The following is a 20560-nucleotide window of genomic DNA, read 5'->3' on the forward strand; positions in this document are numbered from 1 at the left end:
GGGGGAGAGCTGTAAAGTGAGAATGCTTACAAAAATAATGCTCTTAATGAATAAACTTCCTACAAAGCTTAGTAATTATCCATCGCCAACTACCGCTTGGCGCGCCGGGTTTGGCCAGGGACTGCTCTCCGGTGGGTCTGGGGTTCGAGTCCCACTTGGGGGGGCCTTGCGATGAACTGGCATCCCGTCCTGGGTGTGTCCCCTCCCCCTCCAGCCTTATGCCCTGTGTTGCCGGGTTGGGCTCCAGTTCGCCGTGACCCCGCTTGGGATAAGTGGGTTCAAACTGTGTGTGTGGGTACTTTCTTTCTTTAATGACATACAAAACCCTTACTGTACTACTGTAACTTTTTGCAAAAGGAATGCTTGGAAATGTACGATATGCTCTTTTCCATGGACACTGATGCAGAAGACATTAAATAACGGTCTGAAACAAATATTTTTGTGGAACATCTAAGTACCTAAGACTTTAGCACGGTACTATATGCCTGTGGCACAAGATGTATCACTTCACTCAGTCACTTTCGCTAACCACTTCTCCTGGTCAAGGCCGTGGTGGTGCAGAGCCTATCGCAGAATCACTGGGCGCACAGAGGGTACACCCTGGACGGGGTGCCAGTCCATTGCAGGGTAGCCACGCATTCACACTCTCACTTACCCATGCACACACTGCGAGCAATTAAGCGTCACCGGTTCACCTGAACTGCATGTCTTTGGACTTTGGGCGGAAACCAGAGCACCCGGAGGAAACTCACGCAGACGTGAGAACGTGCAAACCCACAGACTGAGCCAGTGATCGGCGAACCTGTAGCCGAACAGCTCCGGCACTGCGAGGCAGCAGCCTGTGCTCCTGAAGGGAATGTTTATTTATCTGGCTTGACCTCGACCGACTGGCGGCTTGCAGAGGTGAACGACGCTCTGCCTCTAATCGTGGGACTGAATCGACTCGCTGGACCGAGGGCAGCAGCCGGCATGCGGACCGAGCTGCGGATCAGCTCCGCGGTAACACTGCCTTCCCGGAACTCCGTTTCCACACACAGGGAGGAAGTAGCTCTACAGGCAGCGACGTATCTACCTGCAGCTCACCTGCCCGAGTGACACCTAGACTGTAAACGCAGGTCTTCCTTCTGGATTTACGCGACCCGTTCCCTAGCGTATCCTGCAGCTCGTGCGACCGTTGCTCTTCCGCACCTCCGGGTTAGATCGCTGCCGTGTGTGTCCTTTGAGGCGCAACATTTCCTCTCGTTTCTACCATGAATTTGAGCTTCTGCTCTTCTTTGTGCCTCGCTTCAGTGTTCGCTTATTAATTTTTAATTATTTGTGCGTGCGTTTGTTTTTCCGGAGAAACGTTGCCCCGAACAAAGTTACCGTTCCGAGAAGAACAGATAACGTTTTCCCTCTAGTAACGTTTCTCTGTAAGGCGAAGAACAGCAAACCAGGGAGATGGGGGACGGTGGGGCTCGTCGACTCTCAAGAATAAAAAAAAATAAATTGATGCCCTTCTGATGGTTGCTTGTTTCGCAGGGCAGGTCTAACGGAAGGGGGGGGTCTTATGCGTGGGGATGGATTCGCTGGTGTTCCTGGTGGCAAACCAGGGAGGCCCAGCCAGACCGAGAGAGGCTTCCCTTCCCGCTCCCCACGGTCATCTTTTGCTCGAACCCGCAGTGCGCCATCGGGCTCCCGGAAGACGCGTACCGCACCCGGGCGACCCACGTTCCCGCAGCGGGAGCCGATTGAGAAACACTCGTGCGTTGCTCTCTCAAACACAGGGATCCAAGAGGGTGCTGAGGTCCAACGAGTACCTGCTCCCACCCGGCGGCTTGATGGAGACCGACCTGGAGCTCACCTTCTCGTTGCAGGTGAGAGAGTCCGCCGACACGCGCTTGGCGAGCATCTGTAGGCAGCCTCCGTTGGAGGAAGGGCGAGAGAAAGGCAGGCCAGCCCAACACTCCAGACGCAGGCACTGCCAGCCCGAGGGGCGTCGATGGCTTCTCGGTGTGCTTATTGCGTTTTTTACCGCAGTACCCACACTTCCTCAAGAGGGATGCCAACCGACTCCAGGTCATGCTGCAGCGACGGAAGCGGTACAAGAACCGCACCATTCTGGGCTACAAGACGCTTGCGGTGGGGGTCATCAACATGGCAGAGGTGAGGCCGTGGCGTCTCTGCGGGAGAAACGCACGCTGTCGCGTTGCGGCTGCGGCTTTCGGCGGAGCAGCGAGGGATCGGAGCCGCTCGTGCGTGCGTTTCATCGTTCTCCGTTCGCCGTCCCGGGCCGGGCAGAGACGCGTTCCAGAGCCCCCGGTGCGCTGCTGACCTCCTTCAAAGCCAGACATTAATATTGCAGAGCCACAGCCATGTTTTCTTCGCTATATTTAGTTGCTGTGAGACGGGATTCTGGGCGTGGAGCGCGCACACCGCCGCACGCGTCGGACACCCCGTGCTGTTTACGCACAGAGGGAACTTCTCCGTCCCGCTCTCTTCTCCGGCGCCGCACGGAGTAGTCCTCGCGGAGCAGGGACGGAGGAGAGATTCCGGTTAGGGACCGTCCGGGCCATCGGCGTGCGACTCCCCGCGGGAGGTAGTTGGGTCTTGCCATCTGGAAGATGGAGGATTATTGATGAATTTCCTCCTCGCCTCGTTCTGCGGATCGACTTGCGTTTTCTGTGGAGACGCCGTTAATGCGGGTCCCTCGCCGAATCCTGGTCATTATCTTCATTAGCAGATGAAGAAGCTTCCGGAAGACACCTCTCCGCATTTTCTCTCCCGGGAAGGCCATTTTCGATGCTCGCGTGGATTTTTTTGCGTTAATAGACTACTTCCTTGCAAGCTAACGATGCAGATAATCGGTCTATTTTTAATACGTAAGGCAACATTACCGGGGCACTTTGTCACGGGAGAGGCGGCGTTTGCGTCAGTACAAAAATGAGCTGCGAGTGCAGAAAGACACGTTCTCGCAGGTCCGTAGAGGCCCGCGGTTAGTTTAAAACGGATCTTGCGCCACAGAGCATTTTATAGACCCCGTTAGCACGGCTCCCTGGTGGTAGCGTAGCATCTCCCGTTAGCGTAGCGCCCCATTAGCATAGCACGCTATTAACGTACAGTAGCGTAGCGCACCGTTAGCATAGCATCGTAGCTACTAGCGCAGCCTGCGACTAGAGTAGGACCCCCTTAGTTTGCTGTAGCGTCTAGGGTTCCCAACCGCTGCAGAAGAAAATAAGCGTCACTTTTGGGTTCTTTATAGGAAAATAAGGGACAGTAAGAGACACTCGGAATTCCTTTGTAGCTAATGTATATGTGTAAAAAAGGAGTCTCTGCTTGACTGAATTAAATGCTAAAGATGAATGAGACACATTTAATTTGCTTTCAGCTCACTGACTGACATACATGTCAGTTGTAAAAAAAAAATAATTTTAAAGCCTCGCACACCATTACACCATTACACACATATCACTAGCGTCTGCCTGGCGATTTATAACACTTGTCACTGATGAGAAACAGACGCACAGTCCTTTTGAGTGATTTTTTTTTTTTTTTTTTTTTTTTTAAGCTTTAATGAACAGACACAAATGCAAAAAACAAAAGTGAAATTCGTGTCAGTGAAAAGCACGTGCTTTGATAAGCTTAACTCATCTGTAAGCACAGCAACTGATGGAAAGTAGACTGCGTTTCACACATTTTTATGAAGAGCACGAATAAAAGTGCAAAATTCTGTCTGGTTAAAGTGCAAACAAAACAAGTCCCTTCTCTTTCCTCCTCATTTTTTCCATCTCGCTTCTCGCAAGACGTATCAAAAAGGACTTGCAAAGTTTACGTATGCAATAAATATATAGTACGTAATACATACTTTTAAACGTCTCTGGGTGCGAAAAGTTAAAATACGGAACAAACCGCGCTCCGTATGGTTTTGATACGGAACGCAACTCTTATCCCTTAAATACGGGACGGTTGGCAACCCTAGTAGCGTCTCATTAATATGGCGGTCTGCTAGCATGGCGCCCAACCGGCGTAAGAGCCCCTTAGCGTAGCATCCCATTAGCGTACTATAGGCTACCGCTAGCACAACGTAGCTACACGGATACCCCGTCAGCACTGGAAGTTTTCATCTACATACACATTTATTCATTTACCACGCCCTTCTCTCCAAAGCGGTGTACGCTGATTATTGACTAGTGTTTCGCTGACACCGCTTACTCATTTGCACGTAGAGAGCAGAGCAGCGTCACATGCTCATTCGCGCTCCAGGGCCGCGTGGACGTGGTGAGAACGTGCAAGCTCCACGCAGGGTGAGGCGGATTCGAACCTACGTCAGAATGCGCTGCCCAGGAGGGTCGCCGTTTCTGGAAGTACTGTGACCCGCCCTTCGGGTCTGGGCACGTAGGGTTACCCTCAACAGAAATGTTTTATTCTGAAAGGTTTGGGAAGCTCTCGCCTTGCACGCGATCCCCGTGGCTGAATAAAGTTCGAGGCGACAAGGCGGTCTCGGCGTCGGCCTTTTGCGTTTCGCTTTCATATTGCCAACCTAATGTGTTTTCCTTTTTCCAAGGCCGGTGGAGTGTGTGTCTCTCATCTGAGAGAGGGGCGTCGAAGAGAGTTTGGCACCCGCTCCCGTACCGCTGATTGACTCGGGAGCGAAATTGAAAGCGTAGCTGAACCAGAAAGATTTAATAAAGAAACCAAAGCTGCGGAGATGTGAAGGTTTTTTTGACCCTGTGAGACGCTCGGATGCCTTTTTGTTCCCCCGGGAGTGTGAAAGTAATAACGTTAAGCTGGGCTAAGGAGCCGAGGCAGATTCCCGGTGACTTTGGAGGGCGGGAGTGGCCGTCGGTCGTTCCGCTTCCATGCCCTCTATATTTGGTGTCCTGTGTGAGCTTGAGTGACGGACGGTAATATTCCAGTCCTCGCGAGTCCTCGGTCATGGTGGGTAAACCTGCTGCATCCTCATCTGAGGACGTGTTGAGTTTGCGACGATGTTCTCAACAGCACCCGGGAAGTGCTGAGAGTGTGTGTTTCTTTCAGGTAATGCAGCATCCGTCGGACGGGGGTCAGATCCTCGGTCTTCACAGCAACGTGAAGGAGGCGCCCGTGCGCACGGCAGAGATCAGCGTCCACTCCCTCTCCAGCCAGCCCATTGACCACGAGGACAACAGTGGGCAAGCAGGGCCCAAGAGCAAGGCCTCAGGTGATTGGTCGGACGGTAACCGTGGCAACGAACGATCACATGATGGTTCGCGGCTGCGCTGCGCGCCTGGAATGTGCCGCATGTAACGGGTGTGCGTGGTCAGAGTCCTCCGTTTTACCTTACGCATGGTGTACCTGGGGCAGCAGGTGGCGTAGTGGTTAGAGCTGTCTCTTTGCATTCAAGGGATGCAGGTTCAAATTCCACCTCCTCCTGTAATAGCTTTAATTAGGCTGCTTACCCTTAATTGACCCTGTAAAAATCACCCAGCTGTATAAATGGATTAATAATTAAAAGTAGCTTAACACGCTAAGTCACTTTGGGGAAAAAGTGCGAGTTATATAAACACATGTAAATGTTTCTTATGCTCGCTTTTTCTCTGGAAGCTGGAGATAAGATATGAATTCCCAGGCAGCCCTGTTCAAGCCCGTGATAATCTGATAGCGCTAATGCATCGAAACAGCGTATCCGGGAATCTGAGATAAGATCGCGTCCCCGTTACCCGTTCTCATCCAGGACCCTGTGACGGTCTCATCCGGTGGCTTTCTGCTCACGGACACATACAGACATATTAATCGGCAACTGCAAATGCAAAATGACGGACGCGCCCGGCGTTGTCACGCGTGATGCTGCTGGAGATGCTCGTCTCCGTCAGCTCCTGTCCGAGATGCGTCTGGCGCCCCCCCACCCTCGGACATCCGACGCGTCGCCGTGGGGAAGCGGATCGCAGGAGCCCAGTGAAATCACCTGCTGAAATCACAGATGACCGATGAGCAGATGACATGCCGAAATGTGATGCAGAGGGTGGCGGTGAAACGGCGTTTATGAGATGACAAGGCTGCAATGGGGCTATGAATAAAATCATTGTAATTAAACTAGCCTAGTACTGCACGCCGGGGTTCCGAGGTTACTTTACAGGAAAAGCTTCAACTATGACCGGTGTCGTGGGTCGCGCGGTGGATGAGTTTTATTTTTGCCGTTGACTCGCAATCACACACACAAGTAACACACACTCCTTTAAATAAAGGGCACCTGTGATCTGACGTGCGTTGTTACGCCATGCAGACCGCTCCCCGGACATCGATAACTACTCGGAGGAAGATGACGACAGCTACTCCTCGGAGCAGGAGGGCAGCGATGATCCTGTTCACGGACAGGTGGAGGCAGAGTGTTTCGCACGGACACACACACACACACACGCAAAGTGATGCAGATGACGTGTCTGTACCCTGACGCCCCTCCCTCTGGCGTTTCAGGACCTGTACGATGAGGACGACGAGGTACGGAAGCCAAAGCAGCCCCGCAAAATGACAAGGGCCACGTCCATAACCCGGGTGAGGAGCCGCCGAGAGCTGATGTGTTGGGTGGCGACGTGGCTCCTCGTGTCCTCGTATGAGGTGCGACGGCCTCGCCGACCGCGGCCTGAACGCCGAACTCGGAGGTCACCGAGACCCGGGCTGTTCGCAAGGAACCAAACCTGAGCCGTGCGCTCTGTTAATCCCTTCCTCGAACCGCCGCGAGACCGCGGGAGCCGCTCTTCGCCTGCTGTCGGAGGAGCGTAAACATCACTCCCCCCGTTTCCGCTCAGCCCGGGGAGCGACTCTGCCCCCCCCCTTGGCTGACCCAGTTAGCCGCATGCGGAGCGGGGTGGAGCAGCGTTGCGTGGCCGACCCGGCCTCTTTGTTGCGGAGAGCTGTGAAGATGCCTTTGTGTGGATGCAGCGGTCACCACTTGCAACTCCCGCATGTGTGCACCCCCCCCACAGGAGAACACTGTGATCCGGTCCTCCGACACACTTTCGAATAACGTGGAGATGATCTTTCAGGCTGTCAGTGGGGGCGGGGGCTGCAGATCGGTGTGTTTCACAACGGTAGTTCAGATCGCTGTGACCGCCACTGCAGCACCGCTCGAACCGTAGCGTGACGTCGACGCAGCGGGGGTCAGCCGACCGCTAAGCTCCGATCCTCTCCTTTCTCCACAGCAACCCAACTTCAAGCAGAAGTTTGTGGCCTTGCTCAAGAGGTTTAAAGTGACCGATGAGGTGAGTGTGAGCTGCGGCTGCGGTCGTCGTCCACCGAGGGTCCAAGACTCGGGCTGACCAACACGCGGCTGAGCCGTCCGCCGGGCACCGCGCTCCGTAGGGCTTTACACAAGGGACCCTTTTACACATCTTTACTTTCCTTTACCATCTGTCCTGCCTGACTAAGGATGTCATGGAAGTGAAACAGCAGAGTGACCATCTCGTGAATTTACTTCACCCAGAGTTAATCAGGTATTTTCCAGGAAACCATAACAGAAAAATTTCAGATTTGTGTGTTTGTGTGTGAGAGAAAACAAGAAAAGGGACACGGTGGTAATTAGCGCTCTCCCAGCGCTGTGGGCGGTAAGTTGCACTGTCAAGCAGGCAATGCACATGATCTAATTAGACTAAGTTCGTTATCCTGCTGCAGTTGAAAGTCCCTCTCGTGATGCGGACTCGGGCGGAGGGGTGTAAGTGCGTTATCCCGAGGTCGGAAGGGGCACCCGGAGCCCGCTGTGAGGACGTGCTACTTCTGCATGACCACAGAGGCGGTAACGGTATAATAGTGCGGTGTGGCAAAACGGGGGCAGCAGGTGGCGTAGTGGTTAAAGTCAACACCTTGTTTTGCCCCAGTATTCCTGTTATGGTGCCCAAGATGAAGGTATTCGCCCTTAAATGATACAGTGAAAATTATCTAGCTGTGTAAATGAGGAAATCATTGTAAGGAGGTGAAAAGTGTCAGATAAATGAATGTATAAGTGTGGCTCTACCATGGTAATGTTTTTATAAGGTTCTTGAAATGTTGTGGGAAGCAGTCCCTTGAGTCCCTGTCTGTGGTGCCGGGATGTTCATGCGAGCGATGAGGTCAGGATCAGGACATCGCTCGCATCGTGTCCCCTCCCATCGCAGGTGTCTCTGTGGAGCCCGGATACGAATTCTTCGGGTTTCTCGGATGGCGTGCCGTCCGGGTGCCTTTCTGCAGGCCCACGCTGGCGTTTACGCTCAAACCCCTCCACCCCCAGCTCTGCTTGACTGACGGGCCAGATGAGCGCAGCGGGGGCGATGGGGGACAAACAAATTTAGAGATGTCAGTCATGAGCAGGCAAATCCCATCCCCAGCTGGGGACGAGCGCGCGGGTGCGGGACGTGACTTTATTAGAAACGGGGTTTCGGCACGCTGCAGCGCTTATCTCCCTGCACCAGAAAGATTACAAATATGAGTGAGAGGCGTGTATCATTAACTGCTTTGCATCACCATCATCGCTACGTCACCTGTCTTCGACCCACGGGTTCAGCCACTTTAACCGCGTTCACCCCATTCACGGTGGCTGCGTGCCTGAACGGACTCGTCGGACCATACGGACCGATTAGGTCGCCGGTTGCCGTGCGGTCAGGTGTTGATGTTCGAACCCGTGCGGTAGTCCTGTACGGTGCGTCCGCTCTCTGAGGACTCGGGGAAGCGGAGCGCTGCGGCACGCGGCGGGTCACGTTTCCTGCGAAGCTGCGGCGACGGCACGCACCTGCCGCAGTTGCGTAACGCTTCGCGCCTGCTGACGCCACTCCTCGGGAATGAGCCGAGCCAGAGCGGTTCCCACCGCGAGCTCGCGGCGCTCCGGTCTCAAGTTGCTTTTCCCGCTGGGCTTTGGGATACGTTCGCTGGTGGCACGCAACGCAGTCACCGGGCGGCGGGGGGAGGGGTGCGTGTTGTGACTACGGGTGTTGTCCAAACACACGGGCCTGCCTTTGCCAGCCACTACGGGCACGTCGCTCGGCATGTCAGTTCGGGATCCTGGCCCCGTCCCCATCGACGCGTTCTTTCCTCGGGGACCGGGTGGGTGTGGCCAGCCCTAATGATGACATCACAGGGCCTGCACAGAAACGCCCGAATGCCAGTCTTTTCTGCAATTATTATTGCTATCTAACGCTTTTCTCCAGGGCAATGGACGTAGTTTGATTTGTACACAGTAATACTTAAACTGATTTACCCACTCATATGCCTAGGTAAATTTACTGCATCAGTTCAGTGTAAGTGCCTTGATCAAGGGTACCACATCAGAAGAGGGATCTGAACCTTAGAGGTTTGATTGCAAGATATCCCCAACCACTGCGCCACCTGCTGATGAACCTGGGTCATTGATTCTCGCCAGTAGGACCAGCGACGCATGTAATTCATTACAGTGCAGAGCAGTGAACTGGAACGACATTCTTTATATTTCTCTATTACTGGTACACGGTTAGAGGCAGCATGGTGGCAGCGGGTAGCGCCGGTGCATCACGTCTCCTATTCTGTGGGCTGAGATCCAGCTCAGCACGTGTGGAGTTTGCATGTCCTCCCCACGTTCATGTGGGTTTCCTCCAGGTGCTCTGGTTTCCTCCCACGGTCTAAAGACATTTTTCGGGTGGATGGCTGACTTCCTCTGAATTGCCCTGTGTGCGTCTGTGAGAGTGTGTGCATGAATGTGTGGCCTCCCTACGATGGACTGGCTTTTCAGCATGTAACCTTCCTTGTATCCTATGTTTCCAGGATAGGCTGTACCATCGTGACCTTGCTTCGGATATTATTGATCGTGGATGGATGGAGGACAGTAGTTATCAGGGGAAACGTCTCTCTATTTTGATTGGATGCTTTCTCACTTACTCATATTTTTGTGTTTGTGGTTCACAGGTTCTGGACTCAGACCCGGTGGATCAGACCCAGGAGGCTGAGGAAGACCTGGACCTGCTGTACGACAACCTGATCGACAACCCCAGTGACAGCGGGCCAGAAATGGAGGACAACGAGAGCGTCCTGAGCACACCCAAACCGCAACTCAAGTAAGCTGCTTGTCCTGTGCTGAGCGTCTGGACCGCTGGGAAGCCCTTGTTTGGACCGAGTCCCATCAGTCATGCGTGCAGTCGGTTGCTCACAGTTGTCTGGTCCTCCTCCCCAGGCCATTCTTTGGGGGGATGTCCCACTCCAGCTCTCAAACAGAGGTCGGCAGTTTGCACAGCCAGAGGAGCCAGCCCGGAGACTCCACCTCTCCCGTGAGTGACCGTTTCTCTCGGCCACACCTCCTGCTCACGATCTCGACCTCTTTCCCCGGGAGAAAGTCCGTCCGCCCGCCCGCTCTCCGCGCTCCACGGCAGCTGCAGTTCTCCTGGCACACGAAAGCCGGTGACTCCAGCGGCATGCGGGCAATGCAAGCCATGTGCCAACACGTAATAAGAAATGCCACATGTCCAAACTGCCCATCCCCCGCCCGTTTAACATGGTCAGTTTATAGTGTTTACTGCTCCCTACCGATTGCATTTATAGGACTTTGGTAGAACAAGCTGTCAGGCTATGAGTTTTGGTTAAAACGGTCACAAACCACTACCCCACCCCCTGCATCTTGGAGCAGCAGGTCACGCGGTGGTTAGAGCTGCTGCTTTTGCACTTGGAGGTTGCAGGTTCCAATCCCTCCTCGTGCCGTAGTTCCCTTCCTCAAGATACTTATCCTGAATTGACACGGTGGAAATTACCCAGCTATATAAATGGGTAAATCAGTGTAAGTAGCTTAACGCGGTAAGCCACCGTGGAGAAAAGTGTCAGATTAATGAGTGAATGTAAACAAGCTGCGTGTTTCGGTGGAAAGGCGAAGGACATGTCCCAGGTGACCAGAGCACTTTTTATGGTGAAGGTGGTTGACCGGTGACTGTGGCGCACAGTGACAAAGAATGATGTCCAGAGTTATTTATGTCACCGTGTCGTTTCGGGGGTCGAGCCGCAAATACCCACGTGATCCCTCAGCATTCCGGCAGGTCACCCTGTCACCCCGCGATCACTGCAGGAGTGAATCCCTCTGAACCGGTCCACTGTGTGACTCCTCTGTTTCCGTTATCACGGGGAGCCCTTTGCTTTCGGTCCTTTCGAACGTTTGCAGAGACAGGAAAAAAAGATGCGCTCAGGAGGAACCAGCCCTGGACAATGTGCTGAGCCTCGTGGGATGGACTTGGCCATGTGCAAACACCTGTCTCAGCACTGCCCCCCGCGGGCAACACTCGGAATCATTCCTGTGCGTGTTTTTGACCCACAGGGGGGCGACTTCCTGTCCGCAGAGAAGAGCGTGGCGCCGGGGGCTAAGCACCAGGATGATGGCGTCACGGAGGCCACGGTCGGGGTCAGTGTCTCCTGGATCTGCGGTGTTTTACTTTGTCTCCTTTCCCCCCGCTTGCTTGCGCTCGTACGCCTCCCCTTTCGCCTCCTGCCTCTCCCACTCCTCTGGAATCTGAGTGTCCGGGTTTCGTTCGCACCCTCGTCTTCTGTCTAACGGTTTATTCCCTTCAAATCAGCTTTTGGATTTTATACTCTTCCTGGACCTACCATTTAAGAATGAAAAATAAAAGTAGGCAGCTTTTCATAAGCTGCGTTATGACAGCAACCGACACGAGCGCGCGAGGCTGCCGATGAGGTCAGACTCTGGAGCCGATGCTCTCCCCCGGCAGAATCGGCCACGTTTTCGTTTGCGGTCCTGGAGCTTCTACCAAATTCCATGTCCTCCCAGAGCGAAGGGCAGCGCCTCTCTGTCTTGTGCCAGCTGAACAGCTCACCGCTGCTTCTCGAGATGCAGCACAGGGCAGGGTGTGCCTCACGTACTCCTCCAGTTACACTCGGTCCGTTCAAATCTTTGAGCAGTGAAGATGTGCCCTTCTTTCCCCACGGTAGAGATTGAGTGTACCGAGAGGGACATCTCGACAGTTTTGGGGATGTGTCTGTTAACCGACGCTGTGTTTACAGGGCACGGAGGCGGAGGACAGGGTCCCGGGGACGGGGGATGCCGCGACGGGCTGGGACGTCAGCACCGACAGGCTCGCCAGCTCACTGGGGAAGCTCTGCAAGACAGAGTCCCAGAATCACGTGTCCCCCAGGTACGGCGGTCTCCTGCATGTACGTAACATCTGCATATCTGGGGACAAACCCACAAACCCACCCAGGGGGATCCAGGTTCCGGTTGAGTACAGTACTCTGGTTCTTAATCCACTTGCTCACCATGGTTAATAGGAATTGTTGTTTTTATCCCTCGGAATTTTATACAGGTGGTCCTCCGCTTCCAGCGGGGTTCCATCTACTGCTTGTGGGACAGCAAAACATTTACTATACACATGAGCACTATGGTGTATAAATGGGCTCATTTCTATTTTTCACTAATTTTGCTCATTATTCATGTTAAAACAATACTAATATGGAACAATAATATACATACGGTACAGTAATTCTAAAGTGAAATACAGTACAGGTAATTTAGTGCTCACTATTTAATGCTGTATGGTATCGATTAATGTATAATAAAGGTACCTTGTAGGGAATCGCAAACGAAAAGTTCTGCAAACAAAATACAGTCGCCAATGGAGACAAACACTGAGAGTGAGACTTTAAGAGGCGATGTTATCGTAGAGCAGATGGAGCGTTTGTCGTCAGGCATTACGACGAAACGTCAGGACCGGAAAATAACAGCGTTAATGGTGTGATCGTCGTTTAGTTGCATATGTCGTAACTCAAGGACCACCTGTTTATTGTTAAAATAAAATTTAAAAAAAAGACTTAAAACTGAAGGTGCGAGCCGTTAAAAAGAGTGTATAAAGGGAGCTGATGATGTGATCCTGAAATGAGCAGATTAGCAAAACCCCAGCAGTGAATCTGTGCTGCTCACTCCGCCACGCAGAGATTGTGTGTGTGTGTGTGTGTGTGTGTGTCTGGGGCACTTGCTCCAAGGCACATGGTTTACTCCACCATACACAGTGGCTTGTGGCAGTGAGCAGAGTTTAATTTCCAGTGTGACCCCTCTGACCCTCCCCCCATTACCACACACAACTCCCACAGTAAAACGGAGAACCGGCTGCACCGTCGGCCCCGCAGCACCTCCATGAAGGACCGGCAGAACCCGAAAGCCCAGAGCGATCGGACCACCAGCGTGGACAGCGAGAGCTCCCCGGACTCTCGGCTCATTGTGCAGGTAGCAACCGCGAACGCACGCAGACACACACACACACACACACACACACACACACACACACGTGGAGAGTCACGTACATGCACTCGGAACATGCAGAGCCCCTCCCTCAGTAAGCCGGCCAGCCCAGCGTGTTCTCCGGAGGGAGAGAAGAGGCTTTCAAAGTGAGAGCAGCGTTGGCTCGCAGCTTCTCATCCCCGCGGTTCACTTTTATTTATGTATTTATTTATTTTATGTGGAGCAGGACTGGTCTATTGCTCCGAACGGCGCCTCAGTTGCGTCAGGCGCTTGGCAGTGCGGCCGACGAGCTCTCCTGGAGCCCAGCGACTCTCGATGCTGTCGAAACCTGTCCCAGCGCTGCCTCACTCTCTTCGCCCCCCCCCCCCCGCATCATCCAGGTCCCCAGGAAGTCAGTGTACGACCAGCTGAACCAGATCATGATCTCGGACGAGCGGCTGCCGGAGAGCATCATCCTCATCAACAGCGCGGACTGGCAGGGCCAGGTGAGTGGCGTGACCCGCTCCAGCCTGCGGGGGGCACTAGGGAGTCATTCCCGCCGTCTCGCGTCCCTGGCGCCCCCCTTCTTCGAGGCCCATCTCCCCCGCGGCTCATTCTTCACGAATGATCTGATGATAATCTTAGATGTTTTCAGTGCGTCTCCATCCGCGCTATGTGTTTGTGTTCCGAGGCTCTTGGCTTCGCTTTCGGCGCTGGGCCGTCCAAGGTGGGGCCCACAGTAACGTTAAAATCAGTGCTAGACTGAGTCCTGATAAAGATGTGATTCTGTAGAAGCGCATAACAACGCAGTGCTGGTTAGACACGCGGGGCACCCAAATAAAAACAATATTTTTTTAAAAAATATTTTTTCAGTTCAGACATTTAAGACACGATATGTCTCTTGCGATGATGTTTGGACGAGGGGCCCTCGAACCCGTTCGCAGCAGAGGTTGCGCCTCCTGGACACACAGCACCAGAAGGCCAGACAGGCTCGCGTGTGGTCCTGCAGCCGTGAGACGTCGAAGCGGCTGGTTGCGTCTGCGCCCTGCTCACCCCGTGTGCCCTCTCCGCTTGCCCCCCCAGTTCCTCTCCGAGATCTTGCGCGCCCAGAACCAGCCGATCGTGTGCACGTGCTCCGCCGCCGACACGCAGGCGGCCTTCAGCACCATCGTCACGAGAATCCAGAGATTGTGAGTACAGGGCCCTTATTGAACTGACACTAGATGCACCACAGTAAACTCCCTGTATTTACCATTTATACACCAGCGCAACGAAACACAGACACTCTCACACACCCATGGACACGCACACACTAAAGGCAGAGCCACTGGAAGTCCATGTCTTTTGACTGTGGGAGGTAACCAGAGCACCGGGATGAAACCCATGAGAACACGGGGAGAACATACAAACATGGCTCAGGTGCTGCGACACTGGTGCTACCTGCTGTGCCGCCGTGTTTCTATTTTTGTTTTTTCTTACCTTCCACGTGGTTGAGGTTTTGCCATTTCGCCATTCGTGCAGCTCTTCCTCCTGCTTGTTCCACATTCCCGCGCATTCATAATCCATCGAGTCCGCAGGCTGTTTGTCGCCGCCGTGCCGTGGCAACGTGGACCGCACCCCCTCCCTCCCCCCCCCGCCCTTTATCCCCGATTGCAAACCGCACTCACCTGGCAGCGCCTGTTTCTCACAGCTGCAACTGCAACGCGCAGACTCCGCCCACGATGAAGGTGGCCGTGGCAGGGGACCAGAGCTACCTGAGCACCGTGCTGAGGTTCTTCGTGGAGCAGCTGGCCAGCAAAACGCCGGACTGGCTCAGCTACATCCGCTTCCTGGTGATCCCCTTCGGTGAGGAAGCCCTCAGCCGGAGCCCGTGCACCGGGGGGAGATTTTTATTGCAATCAGCTGTTATTTATTTGACACTTTTCTCCGTGGTCGAAGATGGTGCTGCTAACTCTGATTTACTCATTAATATGGCAGGGTAATTTTTACTCTGTCAATTCAGGGTAAGTACCTTCATCGAGGGCACTGCAGCTGCAGTGGGATTCGAACCCAGGCTCTTTGAGCTCAAGGTAACAGCACTGACCCCTACACTGTGCTGCCTCAAGGTGGCGCAGCGGTTGAGGTGCAGCACTTGTCACGGCTGCACCGTAGATGAAATCGTTTAACCCGGAGTCCCGCTAAATATCGGTCTTAACGTTAACTCACGTGCTGCTTTTCTTTTTGTCGCCTCGCTCGCTTCAGGCTCTCACCCACTCGCTAAGCACGTGGCCTCTTTGGACAGCCGGTTCAGCGGTCTCTTCATGGACGCGGCGTGGAGGGAGCTGTTTGGCCGGTCGGAACCCCCTTCGTCAGGTGTGCACTAGGGCGGGGAGGTACGGCGTGGGCAGCCCGCTCGCCGTCATGGCAACCGGGGTCTGGTTCGTGGCGTTGAATGCGACGCGACGGGCGGCGTGGGGTCGCCGAAGCCGTGTTCGTCCAGGCGTGCGCTTGATGGCCTGGGGCAGAAACACCTGCGAAGCGCTTCCCTCCCTCCCCAGAGACGCTCAGGAAACCGCCAGGCCGAGCGCGGTCATCTTGGGAACTCGCATGCATTCGAACCTCTGGCCGCAGCTTAGTCCTCCCTCTGAAGGGCCGGTCTTGTTCCCTGTTTCCGCAGACAGCGTCGATGTGGCCGGACGGGTCGTCCAGTATCTGGCTGGAGCCAACGTGTCCCACCACTTCCCCATTTCGGAGGCCATGCTCACGTACAAGCAGAAGAGGTAGTGCTGCTGACTGTGTGTGTGTGTGTGTGTGTGTGTGTGTGTGTGTGTGTGTGTGTGTGTGTGTGTGAGTGAGAGAGACTGTTACAGCGGAATGCTGGGAGAGAATGGCTGACCGATTCTTCCCCCCGCTCTGCACCGCGCTCCACACAACCGCCTTTTTCGTCGCTGCGCAGCCTCCGTTTCTCCGTACCGCGGTGTTACCGTGGCACGTTTCCCTGGGCGCGATCTGCCCCAGTGAAACGCTTGTGACGCACAGGGGTCCTGGGGGGGGCACTCTTCGCTTTGGCCAGGTTCTTTAGCGCGTCACACTGTTCACACCCCCTCTGAGTGTCCGCGTGCGTGCGTGCGCTTGCGTGTGTGTGACCGTTTCGCTCCAGCTCGGTGTGTTACCGAGACGTGTTCCTTTATTTCCGTTTGCATCTCTGTGTCTCGAAATGTAATTTTCTGCACCTTTTTTTCCTCCCCCCCTTTTGTTTGCACTCAAGGAAGAGAAGCTTGCATTTTGATTTTTCCATCAGGTATATATCTGTCTGCCTGCCTGCCTCCCCCACTGTGGTCATTTTACACCCCTCCCCGAGTCCACCCTCCTCCCTCCCCTCCGTGCTTGACGCTCCCCGCGACCCCACGGCCCTCCGCCTCGCCTCCCCTGCAGAAAAGGTACAAATTAGGCCGATGCTTCAGGGATCCTGGGTACGAGGACGACTCGGTTTTGGCCCCTCCCCTCAGCCGCGGTGGTACAAGTGCGGCATCCCTATCATTGTGACGTCACCCCGGCATCATCTCATTGGCTGCTGTGTCCTTGTGGCTGTGATGGACACGCCCCCTCCCCCCCGCCTTCCCCGGCGTGACCCTGCGTCCGCCCCTCCGTCATGACCCTGCTGACCTGTGTGTCCAGAGCAAAGGCTGATCTAAGGCTGTGTTTCCTTCCCCCGCCAGCCCAGACGAGGACTCCTGCCAGAAGTTTGTCCCCTTCATCGGGGTAAGTCGAGGACACCGGGAGGCCTTCCCGCCCTTACATACACTCCTTACGCTTTTTTTCACTTGGCTCAAGTGACTTACACTGTTATTACACTGATTTAGCTATTTGTAAATTTTGCTGTGTCAGAGAAGGCTAAGCACCTTGATTAGGGTTTCCTAACCACTGCGCCCCCTGCTGCCCCTGTCAGCGAGGGTGTGAGAAACAGGTGCACAGCTGAGCGTCGGCACACACACTGCGTTAGACACGCAGCGCGTGGGCCAAGACTGAATGGTTGTCCATCTGATCCCAGGTGGTGAAAGTGGGCATCGTGGAACACAACCTGTCCATGTCGGGTAAGAGCGCCCCCTACAGATGTCCTCCGCACGTCCCGCTGTCCGCCCCGGCCCCGGCCAGCAGGAGGCGCTCTAGGACCAGCCTGGTAAAGTGATGGGCGTCCCTCTCGTCCCCTGCAGCGGACTCTGACGACGCGGCCGCCGGGGGTGCGAACGCTCTGGCCTCGCCCTCCTCCCAGCCCCCCGTGCCCTACGGCAAGGAGATGACCTGCACCCCTCCCCCGTCGCCCTCTGTCGCCACTGGCCTGAGCGGAGCTGGGTGAGACGGCCGGACCCCGCGACCGCTCATTCGCCCTCTGACACGGAACGCGCACGTGTCTACATGGGCTTAGTGACGGGAGGATGTTGCGCTGGTGCACAATCTCTCACTCTCTCACTCACACACACACACACACACACTCTTGACAACAGACATTTAAAAGGACCAAAAACTATTAATGATTATGGTAATGAAATAGTTACTGTAGGATAATGATTGGCATGGAGATCCTGTGTATTTCTTCTTATTATTAATATTATATAATAATAATAATAATTCAACTTATTTTTCTCAAGCCAAAAATGACTTGCACTGATTAAAGGATTTATGCAACACGGTAATTTTTAAAGTATCATTAGTATCCCAAGTAGTACAAGTGTTCTAATTATTTTGATTGTGTATTAACCATTGTTGTTATTATTATTATTATACGGCTGATTAAACTGTTTATGCAGCATAGTAATTTTTACCGCATCAGTTCAGAGTAGATAAATTGCTCAGGAAGGTGGGATTTGAAAGCGGGTTGTTCCAGTACAAGGCAGCAGCTCTAACCAGGACACCAGGTGCTGCCCTGAGTTTAACGGACTGTGTGCGTGCGTGTGTGCGCGTGTGTGCACGCACGCAAACGGTGCAGCTCTCCGTGCCCCGGCGGCGAGCTCATGGGGCTCCAGGTGGACTACTGGTCGTGGCACGGCCTCGAGAAGCGGCGCGAGGGCGACCGGAGGGACGTGGGCATCAAGAGCACCCTGAAGAGCAACTTCCGCTCGCTGCAAGTGAGCCGCATCCCCGGCGCCGGGGAGCTCGCGGCCCCCCCCTGCATGTCCATGACCGTGGTCATGAAGGAGAAGAACAAGAAAGGTGGGTGTGTGGTCCTCGCTCGCCTCCGATGTAAACAGCACAGTGTGAATGTTGCTCCACATGTGGTGTGAAATAGGCAGATTGGGGGTTGGGGGGGCTCAGAACTCCGTACGGTGCGATTCAGCGGCAGTGTGTGGTCACTTTATTACATCATAAAGAGAAATGTTTTCACGTCGGCAGAGAAGCCCCCCCACAGCTCAGAGGGAGTGACACGAGCAAGGTTCTGCTCCAGGGGTTTACCGCCCTTTACCGCCTTCTCACTCGTGGCATACTACCCCGTGTTGTGTGGTTCCGCCGGATGGTGCCGATGCGTCTTCTTGTCTCCCCCCTCCGGCCGCAGTCATATTTCTCACCAAGAAGCCCAAGGAAAAGGAGCTGGACTCTAAGAGCCAAGTGATCGACGGGATCAGCAGGCTGATCTGCACCGCCAAGCACCAGCACACCATGCTGAGAGGTAAATGGCGCCGCTCCCCTGCCACACCCAAACGACACCAAAAACAACGCAGAGCCGCGTGGAGCCACGTAGCGGTGGACCCGAGCGACTGCGTGACAAACACCCGCTGGGTTAGTTACCTTCAGCGCTTGTTCAGGTCACCGCTGAGTGACCCGGTCAAATCGAACCTTTACCTGCAGAGCGAGGAGGCGCACGTCTTTCGCCTCCACGGTTTCCCACAATCCTCGCTGTCCACCTGTCGGTGACCCCCGACCCCGACCGTCCTCTGCTCTCTCTCTCTCCTCAGTGTCCATCGATGGCGTCGAGTGGAACGACGTCAAGTTTTTCCAGCTGGCCGCCCAATGGCCCACCCACGTCAAGCACTTCCCCGTCGGCATCTTCGGCTACAGCAAGCCGTGCTGAGGGCGAGTCGAGCGCGTGCATCCCTACAGCAGGATCAGGTCGTGTCCTGGAGCGATGGGCTTTTCAGCGGCCGCAGCTCTGATTGCACTTTGTTTTTATACCTTTTTATTATTATTATTATTTCTGTGAAATCCTGTCTCCATACGTGTTCCTCACGCAGTGTAACGGGTCGGGGGTGGGGGCGGCTATATAATTTTCTGTTTTTCTGGTGCCGAAATGTTGCTGTGAAACTAGCTGTGGACTCCTTCACCTCTATGAGAAGCGCTGTCTTTTTACTTTTTCCCGTTTTAAGCCTTTTTTTTTTTTTAAATACGAAAATGTATTATGATGATATTATTTTTCACAACAAGCCTATTGGTACACAAACTCGCCTTCTTACTTTCTCGCGCACTGTGTCATGCAAGCAGAAATAGCTGAGACGCCAAGCAGCGACCGCAGTAAGCAGGGTATTTTTTTTAGCACTGAGTTCACCAAAGCTGAGCTGGCGTATGACATATCGAGCGTTGGATTTGGGGAATCGCCGCATGGCACCGAAACGGCCGAAACGCTTGTCCTTGTGCGGACGCCACGCAGAGACGCCGCGGCCTCAGCCTCCTGAATTTAACATTATTATACATCAGCTATGAGGAATATGCGCAGTTACATTGTATGGCAAATAATATCTACATTAATATTCATCTGTACTTATGTAAACGAGCCCCAACCTCTACTGTGTGCTATTTTTCAAAGCTGAGGTGGCAGCCTGTGTGTGTGTGTGTGTGTGCGCGGCCCCTGCACTCCCAACACTACACCGATGTTTTCTTGCAGCCAAAACCCAAGTGATGAAGACTGAGATGAACGATGGGCAGGGAGGAGCTTCTGGGGAGACAAATACAATTAACGTAGAGTTTAGTTCTGTGTTTTATAGAGGACCCGAAGCTGGGCGGGGCGAGAGCTCTGCACCAGGTTCAGAGGTGGCTTCTGAAGACTAGACTGGTGGGCTTTGGGTGGCAGGTGAGCGAGCGACAGCACGAGGAGCGTCACTCGGGTCACCTGTCGCAGAGCGATGTGTCGACTCCCCATTTTAATGGTGATATTATTAGTTCAGCGCCTGTTTCCATCTCGACCGTTTTCCCCAAATTGCGGCGCATCCCGTTACCACTTCAGACAAAACGATGACTTTTTTTTTTAAAACTATGCACTTTCAGCACAAAGACACTACGCTTCTGGACGCTACGCCTTCCTGTTTTGCACACCGGCTCCACCGTGAGACCCGCGGGGGGTCCTTCTCTCTGCTTTCACACGTTCAAACCTGATCCAGTGCCACTTGCTGTCCTTCGTACACGCTGGGTGCCAGTTTGAGCAGCTTGGGT

The 20560-nt window shown here is 54.1% G+C and overlaps 1 protein-coding gene across 3 annotated transcripts in view; it reads left to right on the forward strand.

Moving 5' to 3' along the window:
* The window catches only part of LOC108927088 (phosphofurin acidic cluster sorting protein 2), a 41214-nt gene extending 21640 nt beyond the window's left edge, over positions 1-19574 (forward strand). For 2 of the 3 annotated variants that reach the window (XM_029251227.1, XM_029251229.1), the window contains exons 3-25: positions 1767-1856; positions 2020-2145; positions 5017-5179; positions 6242-6333; positions 6433-6510; positions 7158-7217; positions 9862-10010; positions 10127-10220; positions 11252-11335; positions 11953-12083; positions 13036-13168; positions 13564-13668; positions 14246-14352; positions 14853-15007; positions 15404-15514; positions 15819-15921; positions 16410-16442; positions 16861-16903; positions 17193-17235; positions 17356-17494; positions 18129-18352; positions 18693-18806; positions 19093-19574. In XM_029251227.1, the coding sequence (XP_029107060.1) occupies positions 1767-1856; positions 2020-2145; positions 5017-5179; positions 6242-6333; positions 6433-6510; positions 7158-7217; positions 9862-10010; positions 10127-10220; positions 11252-11335; positions 11953-12083; positions 13036-13168; positions 13564-13668; positions 14246-14352; positions 14853-15007; positions 15404-15514; positions 15819-15921; positions 16410-16442; positions 16861-16903; positions 17193-17235; positions 17356-17494; positions 18129-18352; positions 18693-18806; positions 19093-19208 (2493 nt within the window). In that variant the 3' untranslated portion in view covers positions 19209-19574. The remainder of the gene's footprint in view (positions 1-1766; positions 1857-2019; positions 2146-5016; positions 5180-6241; positions 6334-6432; positions 6511-7157; positions 7218-9861; positions 10011-10126; positions 10221-11251; positions 11336-11952; positions 12084-13035; positions 13169-13563; positions 13669-14245; positions 14353-14852; positions 15008-15403; positions 15515-15818; positions 15922-16409; positions 16443-16860; positions 16904-17192; positions 17236-17355; positions 17495-18128; positions 18353-18692; positions 18807-19092) is intronic. The other variant, XM_029251228.1, reaches the window with a different exon arrangement.
* Positions 19575-20560: the final 986 nt, after the last annotated feature.

The sequence above is a fragment of the Scleropages formosus genome, chromosome 4 (genome assembly GCF_900964775.1).
Source record: "Scleropages formosus chromosome 4, fSclFor1.1, whole genome shotgun sequence".
NCBI classification, from domain to species: domain Eukaryota; kingdom Metazoa; phylum Chordata; class Actinopteri; order Osteoglossiformes; family Osteoglossidae; genus Scleropages; species Scleropages formosus.